The sequence below is a fragment of the Opisthocomus hoazin genome, chromosome 15 (assembly GCF_030867145.1).
Source record: "Opisthocomus hoazin isolate bOpiHoa1 chromosome 15, bOpiHoa1.hap1, whole genome shotgun sequence".
NCBI lineage: Eukaryota > Metazoa > Chordata > Aves > Opisthocomiformes > Opisthocomidae > Opisthocomus > Opisthocomus hoazin.
In genome coordinates, this window is record NC_134428.1 from 23,652,102 (window position 1) to 23,662,432 (window position 10,331).

The 10,331-nt window shown below is 43.1% G+C and overlaps 1 protein-coding gene across 2 annotated transcripts in view; it reads left to right on the forward strand.

Moving 5' to 3' along the window:
• The window catches only part of EPN2 (epsin 2), a 46,414-nt gene extending 38,080 nt beyond the window's left edge, over positions 1-8,334 (forward strand). For both annotated transcript variants that reach the window (XM_075436347.1, XM_075436348.1), the window contains exons 7-9: positions 1,295-1,387; positions 2,331-2,546; positions 4,160-8,334. In XM_075436347.1, the coding sequence (XP_075292462.1) occupies positions 1,295-1,387; positions 2,331-2,546; positions 4,160-4,497 (647 nt within the window). In that variant the 3' untranslated portion in view covers positions 4,498-8,334. The remainder of the gene's footprint in view (positions 1-1,294; positions 1,388-2,330; positions 2,547-4,159) is intronic.
• Positions 8,335-10,331: the final 1,997 nt, after the last annotated feature.

The following is a 10,331-nucleotide window of genomic DNA, read 5'->3' on the forward strand; positions in this document are numbered from 1 at the left end:
CATGACAAATAGCTGTGCAGATGGATGTCTCTGCGGATGTAGATTGACAGGTTGAGCAGCTCCACGTTCTGAGGAGACTTTTAGAGGAGCAAATGAAGGTTTGTTACTGAGAGTGTGAATGCTGTCCTGAAGCCCTTGTGTAGCAAGATGCACAAGGTGCTGATGTAATTGTCTGTTCATGCTCTGTAGCTAATGCAACCTTGATGAATCGTAATACTTGGTATTTTTGTGTTGGCACCATGGCTAAATGCATTCTAAACGCATTTTCTGCTAGTCGTTCATCTCAGTACATAAAACCAAAGGAATCTGAGTGCTTCAAAAAGCTGTCTAATCAGCTTTTCACTGGGCAAAGGGCCATAACTGGATCATTGGGAGAATGATTCTTTACCTATGGTTGGTCTTTGTTCTTGATAAGAAGTATTGTTGCTATACACAATCTTCACTCATTCTCTTGGATTTTTGTCTTTTTGCGTGCTCTGTGGAGCTAAGTTCGTACCTTCATTTGCTTGAAATGTTTTGAAGGTTAAAACTAAATTAGAAAAACATTTCCACTACTGCTACTACAAAAAAGCAAACTTTACAGCTTTTCAGGAATGTGATTCAGTGTTCATTTAAGTGTGGTTTTTCGTCATCCATTTTGAGGTAAGGGAGTGTCCACATTTTGAAAATGTTATTTTTCCATTGGTTGCAAACTATGGGAAAGTTCTGGTGCTTTAGCTAACAGGGCCTTAGCATCTCAACATGTCGTATATAACAGGGCCTTAGCAACTCAACATGTCGTATATAACCTTTTCTGTTGTGTCCCTCCTGCTTTTAACTTTAGAAGCGTAAGTCAAATCATCGCTTAAGCTGTAGCAAAGCTACATTTGTCTTTGGAACTGTATTCAGAAGTGTGTTTTACTTGAGGGCTGATTAACATACTTTATAGTTTAGGCTATAAATTTGTTGCTGTTCTCTTCTTCCGCAGCAATATATGCCTGCCTATATGTGTCTCTGGTGCAGACACTCGGTAAAAACCCAGCATACTCTGGTGTGCCTTACACCGTGATTTAAAAGCACATTGCTTGGAGTTAGTTGGCTAATACTGTAAGCAAGGGCAGTTCTCTGACATTATCCTTCTCCCTGGGCCTGGGTGAGAGTAGGAGCACTCAAGCTGACCTGAACTGCTGCCCTGGAACCTGGCAGAGTGGCTGCTTGGTAACGTGAATGGGTTAGAAGTTGCTGTCAGCAGGATCAGGTGTGTGATGCAAGCGAAGATCTGTTAATGACAGGGCTGTCTTGTTGTTTTGAACAGGAAGTACATCTTTTGACCTCTTCAGTAATTTGAATGGTACAGTTAAAGATGATTTTTCTGAATTTGACACACTTCGAACTTCCAAAAAGCCAGGTATGAATCAAATTTTTAGCACGTGGACAATTTGGGTGATAGTCTCAGCGACAAATGTCTCTATTCTTATATTTTATTTAAAAAAAAAAAAAGACTTTCACAAAGGAAAAGGTTAAAGCTGGTGATTAATGCAACAGTAAAAACTTCTTGTTAACTTTTTGGCCTGTGCATGAATGTACGGGGAATGAGCCTTTTGCATTGTAAGCCGTAGAATTTAAGTCTGTAACCTTTCACTGCATTGACCCAGAAATTTGTTTGACTTCTAAATTTACCGTATCCAATGTGTTTGGAGCAGGGCTCATGCTCAGAGAGTCAAACAGAACAAAGTCGACTGAATTTCTCAAATGTATAAATTCTAGTGTGTAACAAGAGTAGGAAGGTGAGAAAATACACTGCTATGAATGCTTCAATTTATTTTTTTTATTTGGTCATTAGTCACTAAAATGAAAACTGCCAGACGTTAACGTATAAGTGCTTTAATACTGTGTACTTTCAGGATGGTTCTGCCTGAAAGGACGGTGACTAATTCAAAGCTCGGCTAGGCTTCTTCAACACAAAGGAGAAAACCTGGGTGGAATCTAGCTAGGAAGGGCACAGCGGTGGTGTAGTGCAAGGGCAGAAGCCAAGGCTTTTGAGTATCTTTTCTGTGGAGACTCTCAGTCCCATTTGTTGCCAGCATAGTTGGGAGAATATTCGTCAGGGCAAATCGGGTAGTGCCTGCAGCAGAGCACTGCAACTCTGATTGTAGCTTCTTCATACTCTTCTAAAGAATATTTATCTGCTTGCATGCTATCAGGGCGTGACATGTACTGAAACATTTAAATGTGACTAATACAGACATTAAATTTTACAACATTTCTGTTGTCAGAGACTTCAGGGTTTTCTTTGCTTGACTATGTAGAATATTGAGGTAAGTTTTGTTTTTCTCTTTGTGTTGTTTCAGCCGAATCAGGTTCCACTTTGCCATCTCAGCATAGCGGTACCACAAGTCCTGATCTCTTTGATTCCCAACACTCAAGCGTGACATCAGGCAAACAAAGTGCAGCTCGGAAAACCCCTGAGTCTTTTTTGGGCCCCAATGCTGCCTTGGTGAACCTGGATTCACTGGTGTCTAAGCCGCCGCAACCTGTTACTTCACTGAATCCATTCTTGGCGCCAGGTTTGTTTCTTCATGTTCCTTTGGTTTTCTGTTTTATCTTTCCCTTCCTGTAGGAAAACTGCATAACTTGGTCCTATTTGATTTAACATAAGCTGGTTTTGGCTAATTTTTCTTGATTACTTCAGCCAACAGATCATGACTGAGAGTAGGAGGGTAAGGCATCGTGGCTTCAAGGCACACTGCCAGACCCTGAAAGCGCAGAGTTTCTACTCTTGCGTCTGCAGCTGGTCTGCTGGCTGAGCTTTGTTCAAGCAGGTTTTTTTGCACTTTTGCACTTGCTTTCTCAAAATGATCGGTGTTAGAAGGCAGCTTTGGGTTATTAAAAATGGCTGAGCTAAAGCTGGTTGGTTGTCAGAAGAGGTAAGATGTGAACTTGTGCCACCAGAGAATCCCTTGGGAGGGGGATAGGTCGTAGGTTCTTGTGGAAGGGGGTAGGAATAAGGCCTTTTGCTTGTGCTGCAACAGGCACCGTAGCATCTCTGACTGCAGCCTGAGGTTCCAGAGAGCAAAAGCTGCTGTATAATTTAGTGAGTTGCTGGTTAGGTTGTCTTTAGGCTAGCACAATAAACCAGTTTGATCAAAACACACACTCAGTGTATTTTGGAAAAAAAATAGGCTGTTGCAGTTCTCCTGTAAATTGGCCTCTCTTAGAAGTGGCTTTTACATACAGCAGACTTAAATGGTGACCCTAAACATGGGGAAGATGTGTGTATTTTTTTAAAAGCTGTTCGTACGCACTGAAGTATCTGTGTGATGCTAGCATGGTGAAATACTTCAAAATGCTATTTCAGTCTTTCTTTTTTTCACTCTTCCAGTGGAAAAAAAATGACAGTTTATTAAACTCCTTGGGTAGGAAGAAAACAGTAATTCTGAACAGCCTTGGCAGTGTTTAGCAAGAGGAAGTCTGTGTATCTGCCATTACCGGTTGCTGCAAGAAGTTATAAGGGGTCACTGGGCCATCCAAGTAACGCTATACATATACGGTAAAAAGAATTTGTAGCGTTGGCAGCAGTCCAAAGAACCTCAAACGCTGGGAAAGTTATTTGCTGCTTTTTCTAGCACCGCTGTAATTCGGAAACAACTTGTTTGCTTTATGAATTCTTGTCAAAACTCGGTGCCAGAAACACGTACAGCTTCTAAATGGAACCGACTGGATGAGATCTTGAAGCAAATGCAGAGATCTGCAGTAGCCAGGTTGCAGAAAGGAGCGCAGAGAGCCTGCAGTGCTTTACCGTAATGTAAATTTTAAGTAGCACTTAAAAAAAAAAAAAAAAAAAATTAGTGATGTAGATGTCATGGTTAGGCATGTTCCAGGTAACCAGATTTAGAACCAGTCTCTCCAGTGACTACTCTCAGAAGTGGAAGCTGGTGTTCAGCAAAGGGGTGTTTTGTGGCATTGGTTGGTGCAAGGAAACAGACTGTACTTGTGCACCAGTGCAGCCCCAGTTTGCCGAAGGGCATCCATGCAGGTTTCTCCGTGGGGTGTTTTGGGTTTGGGATCGTGTGGGGATGTGCAGAAGGTGTGTTCTTTGCCAGAAAAGACGATCTCCAAAACCTCGTGTTCGTGGAGGTACGATCTCTTCCCCTCTTCCCCCTTCTTCTCTCAAAACTAGGCGCTGCTACAGCACCAACTCCAATCAACCCCTTCCAAGTGAATCAGCCCCAGCCTCTCACTCTAAACCAGATGAGAGCGAGCCCCGTGATGGGAACCAGCCCTTCTTTCAGTGCCGTGCCACCGATAAGCATGGAGCCAATACCTCTGTCTTCCATGGCCCCAGTGCCTGTGGGAATGGCACCGATACCAGCTATGGGCACTGTGGCGTCTATAACGAGGATGGGCCAGGGGCTGAACGTGAGCATTGCAGGATCAATGACCCAACCTCTTCACAGTACAGGAATCCCGCCGTCAGCATCCCAGTCTGCAAATACAACTAACCCTTTTCTCCTATAAAGACCCAATTAAAGGAACTTTCTTTTCATAGTATTTCCAGGCTGGAGTCTTTACAGCGAAGTGAACGTGGCCTGTGTGGACTGAATGGTGTGTAAGAGACTCGGAAGTAGATTTGCAGTTTACAGTTACGATCTTTGAAGAGTTGTCTCTACTTACCAGTTAATCTAAATCTAGTCTTTGCTACAGATGGTACCTTACTTTGGCTTGTTGAGCATTATGTGAAATGTTCAGACTTTTCACCAAAGTTAGATTCTGCCCATTTTGTTACTTTGTTAATCATTTCAATACACTTTCTAGGGAGAACCTGCCATTTTAAACTCCGTTGGCTATTTTGTAGATGTCAGATGATGTGCTGGATCCTGAAATTACTATTTACCTGCATCTGTCACTTCCTATGCCCATACGATAGACCTGAGATTCAGAGTGCTAGTGAATGTTTTGCACATAACTACACACAGTTCTAGACTGTTGGTTCACCCATAGTCCTTACTCTTAGAAGAACGATTCGGAGGGCCCAGGTGGCTGGTTTTTATGCATTAAACATTGCAACGCAAAATCACACTGCTTTCGTATCAGAGGTTTGACCGAGAAAGCAAGCTTGTCTCAGAAGGAAAAAAAAAAAACAGACAAAAAAACCAACCCCAAGAACATTCTCAAGTTGTCGAGTATACCGTGTGCTGTTGTATGCAGTGTTGAATTTGTACACTACTCTCTAAGGACTCCTGAGGAACTCTCTGTGAGTGGCATGCTGCACTCGTGCTGAGTGAGTGTCCTGCTCTGTGCTTGTCCAGTACCAGCTTCGTTTGGAAGTTATGTGTCTTTTGGTTTTATTTGACTTACGATGTGAGTTGAAAGAAAAAAGAAATACAGTGGGACAACTTGGAATTCAGTTTCACCGGGGCAAGCTTTAAAACTAATTCAGGCTTAACCTTGCTATATGCAGTTACTCTTGTATACTTTTGCACATATTTTGTTTAGTACAGTTTCATATTTGAGTTTGCAGAGTTACCTAATAGTCCTTTTTTTTGCTAATTTTTATAATGTGGTTCTTATTTAACTGTCTGGTTTTGATAGATTTATCAAGTCTGGCTGAAAAATTAAGATATTGGCAAATGTCATTTTTATGGTTTTAATGCCCTCTTATTTATGGTTTTAGCTCTTTGTTTCTGTAAAGAGAGTTTAAAAGGGAAGATTAACACTAAAATATTTACTTTTAAATGAAGTATTCGTAATGCAAATCAAAACAAATTCTCGTAACTAATTATTTTTAGATGAATTGAATTTGAGCGTAACATGACTTAAGACTACATTAAAAAGAAGAAACACTAAAGTCGCCTTTCCTTTGATTTGTTCCCGTTTTCTGATTACCAAAATGGACAGACGTTTAGCCCTTATGAAGATCGGAGAGAGGCAGGTTTTGTTCTTGTAATACTTTTTGAGATGCTAAAAATTCTAATGTACAAACACAAGTCATTAATTGTATTGACTAATTTTTCTTAATGAAAGGTGCACTTCATATTAATAACTGGTTCCATTTCCAACTCTTAATCCTGAGCTGAACTATACATTTTTAACTTGCATGTCTGGACTCATCGGCACTAAACCACGCTCGGGTTTCAGCCGGCGTTTCTGCTGGGAGCCCGGCCTGCTCAAAGACGGCAGCGTGTCTGAGCTCTGCTTTCACAAGCAACGCCAACCTCCGCAGGGCAGGTGGAAAGGGGTGTCCCAGGGCTCCTTACTGCCTTGAGGGCATCCCTGTGAATGAACTGATGCATCTTGGTGGCCTTTCCCTGATTAGAAGGAGGGGGGGGAAAAACAAAACAAAAAAGCTGAAAGAAATTGCCAGTGTTGTGTGTTCTGGTGTAATGATGATGCTGTGTGGGACTGTGCCAGTCGTGTGCTGCAGGAGAGCGGGGCTGGCTGACATGGAAGGGACTCGGTTATACCTTTTGGTGGGTAGGGGAGGCTGAGAGACTATCAAATCTAGGGTACAATCACAGATTTTAGCTGTGTAGGTCAGTGTAGCTCTGTCAGTATACGGAATGCTTAAATGTGTGGCTGTTTCTATGCAGATTGTTCTATCCTCTGGAATACTGTCGAATTTGCAAGTAGGCTTCGGAATATTCATCTGCTCTTGTTTTTGCGCAGGAGGAAAGAGAATTGCTGTCCACACCCAGTATGTCTGTAAGAAAACAAAACAAAAAACCATTCATGTTGCCTTTCAGAGTAAGGAAAAATACTTCACTTTTTTGTTGTTGTTGAAGTTATTGAGAAGTGTAGACCAGGAAGGGTGTGAGTCTTGCAGATGGGAGGGGAAAAAGTGCTTTCCAATTGATCTGTGGCAAGATTTGTCCTTCATTATTTTTCCAATTTAATTTTATCAACAGTGGAATTGAGGTCACTTGATGGTTTTCCCTTAGCCTGCCACCTGAGTGCATTCGCAGCAGTTAGATGGGGCATTGTCTATTCAGCCAAAAAGTTCTAACCACATTCTCTCATTAAACACTAGGTAACTGTTTTTGAAGGCAAGATGGGGTCGATAGTAAGTATTTAAAACAGTCATGTACAGTTCAGAGTCATGATCTGTCACCATGAATTGATAAAAATGTGCTGTTGGTCTGGTAGGAAGCCCTAGCTTAATGAAACTGCTGAATGGCAAATTGTTGCTTTTACCAAGCCACTTCTCGAAGAGCTGTATTACTTTTTATATCTACATATATATAGACATATATCGCACAATAAACCATGGCAGGGCACTCTGAAGAGCGACCAGCCCAGGCTGTGGTGCCGTAAACATTAGGCTAAGGACTAACCGTCCCGAGATTCCTAGCCTGGCTCGGGGGTTGTGGCAGGAGCCAAGTTTAAGGAACAGGCAGCGGGCTTGGTCCGTCTGCCTGGTGCCTGGGCTGGAGACGTGCCCAGGGCTCGGGTGCCCTGCAGACGCGGGGTGCCGCAGCGGCAACGCTGAGCGGTTGTTTCGGTCCTAGCCAGGTGAAGCTTCAGTTGCGTCCAGAATGATAAACCTCCTTTTGTGACAATTTAACTGCTCTCCAGAATAATTCTTCCTCCCTCCTCGCCCTCCCACTTCTTTTTGCATGGGGGATGTGTGCGTATCCGATCACATCTGCTCTGGCGTATTTCTCCAAACGCGTTTCCCTCTTCCCCTTCTTTTCTCACTTGCAAATATTAAAAGTGCTTTTGATTTTTAAAATGTTAGTATCCCGAAATAGCCTTACTGGTCAAATTGACCAAAGATAAAGTGTTAAATATTTTGTAAAAAAAAAAACTAAAAAAAAAAATCTTGGCGTAATTTTAAACCCAAAATAAGCTCAGTTATTTATTCAGTTTTATACTATATAGAAACTAAACTACATTGAGGGGACAGGGAAGGAAAACCGTGGTGGGTTGTGGTGTTTACAGTCTTTTTGAAGTCCCGTAGCGAAGACAACTATTGTTATCCATCTTCCCTTTTGCTGTTACAGTTTCTAATGTGTACTGTATGTATTAATATTGCACAAATTGTGGAGAAATATATGGTTTATTTTTCACAGCAGAATCTCACAAGACTCGCTTCCTTTACAAGTGTTACGATTTAAATATTTACCAAACTGTTTTCATAATACTGGGAGCCGGCTGCTTTTTATGAATTTGTGCTGACTATTGACATTATTTACTGTATAAATAATTTATCATTTGTACTATTGTATCATAATGTCTGTATCTTTGTGTCATTTTTCCCAAGCGATGTCACGAACGTGATATTTAATAATGCCATCAGAACAGTGGAAAGACAAGGGGTTTGTAGGTGACTGGTCAGAATTAAAATTGTATTGCTTATATTCCAGCCGTGTTGCTTTTTCAAGACTGCGTAGTGTTTATAATCCCATTCGAAAAACTGTCACTGCCATGCTTGATTTAGTTTTCAAGAAAGCTGATGGATTGGTTGAGGTGATGAAGGTTTGTGCAAAAAGTCCGAGGTGCTAGGAGAAATCTAACCGTTATTGAGAGTAATGCTTCTTGTACATTGTCAATGTGATTTCTTCGATGCATTCATCACTTTCCTGGGGCAGGCCTGCTCTTACTATGAGAAAGGAGGGTTTCTTATAGATCACTGAAATCGGAATCAGTTGAGACCTTACTAACTCAATAAAAATGAAGACTTGTTGTGTTGCAGGTGGCTGAATTGCTTCTTTAAACCACATTATCCTTTAAACAGCGCTTTTGGAGGGATGATCGAGTACTGTCTTGGTGGAGACTTCCATCTTTATGCCAAGACAGAAGTCTGGGGAAGGCGAGACTCGTAAAGCCGTCGCTCACGGAGTGAGGGTTGGGGAACTGTGACAAAACTGACTTTGGGAGTCCTCGCTTCCCGCTTTTGCAGTAGCTCGGTCTTGCCCTTCCCGCAGCCGTGGCTCTGTCCCGTTGACCAAGTGGCCTTGGAGATGGGGTAGCAGCGAGCCTGCCTCCAGCTGGGAAGTGATTTCACCTTCTAATTCTGGATGGTTTAAATTGAAAGGCACTTCATTAGCAGGCTATTTCAAGAGCTGCCTCTCCAGAGCCCATCCAGGTTTCCTGTAGTTATGGTTTGCTGCCAATCAGACTGTTCACTAATCAAATACTTAATTTCTTAATGCTGAAACTGCAGCAGTGCTAGCGACCTGGCTGTTGGAAATGCGGCCATGGGGGGAAAAGCATCTTGTTTTGGTTTCAGAGCTGGCTGGGGGTGTTGTACAGACCCGCTGCCCCTGTAACACACCCGTTCCCTGGAGAATGGGCCTGCCCCCGGTCAGGCCTTTGGATCCACTTTGCTTCTCTGTTCGGGTGGGTAAGGAAAACAGAAAAACCTCCTTTGCCAAGGGTGGCAGCCCGGGTACCTGTTGCCTTTTGTACCTCTCATTTTTACAGAAGGATGCTCTCTGCTCCCGTGCAGGAGGGCTCTTGCGTGTTTATTGCTCCTCTGGCTGGCCTCTCCTTTTCTGTGTGATGAGTATTTCTTCACTGTTTTACTCTGGCCTGTTGAAATGGCACATTTTAAAACAAAGGTGCTCGCTATGGAAAGGATTTAGGAAGGGCCTGAAGTGGAAACTTGTGGTGACTTTGTAATACTCTTAAAAAGGAGCCGAATGCTGCAGGCTGTTGCAAGGCGAGGGGGTGCTGGAGGGAGCCTGAGCTGATCAAGCCTGTTGTGAGAGAGGTCTGGCTGCGGCTGAGCCTTCCTCTGACCTTGGGCAAGCTGCTCTCCCCCTGTCCCGGGTTTCCTCTTCCTCGGCTGTGAAGTGAGGTGCTACTTGCCTGCTTTTGCAGAGGAAAAGGATGATCTGGATAAAGTATTATCTACCGGCTTGCCCTCATCCACACTGGTGTTGCCAGAGTATTTTTGCTGAGCACGTACATTGCCGTTACCACTTGTTTGTGCTGGGCCGAGTGGTGCTCTTTCACTCGATTTCATCGAACTGTGAGAAAATAGTCGGGGCCAGCAAGACTTCTACAGCAGCCTGCAGTGTACGTTTAGGAGAATCAACGTTATTTATACAGCCCTTCATGTTAAAAACTTCTGCCTTTTTATCCACCTTCCAGGTCATCTCCTCCCTGTCTGTGAGTTGGGACACAGGCAGACATTGATTCGGTGAAGACAGAAGCGCGTTTGCGAGCTGAGGGTTGTAAATAGCAGAGCCAGTGTTGTACACGGTGGTAGCAATCCCGTCTCTGCGTTTTGCTGTCAATCGATTGCACCCTGTAATTGGTGAAGACTTGAGGTTTCAGTGAGTGGAAGTTCCCTTTGGTGCTTCAGGCATCCCTGCCAATTACCCATTAGGGCAGTTAATTGGCAGCAG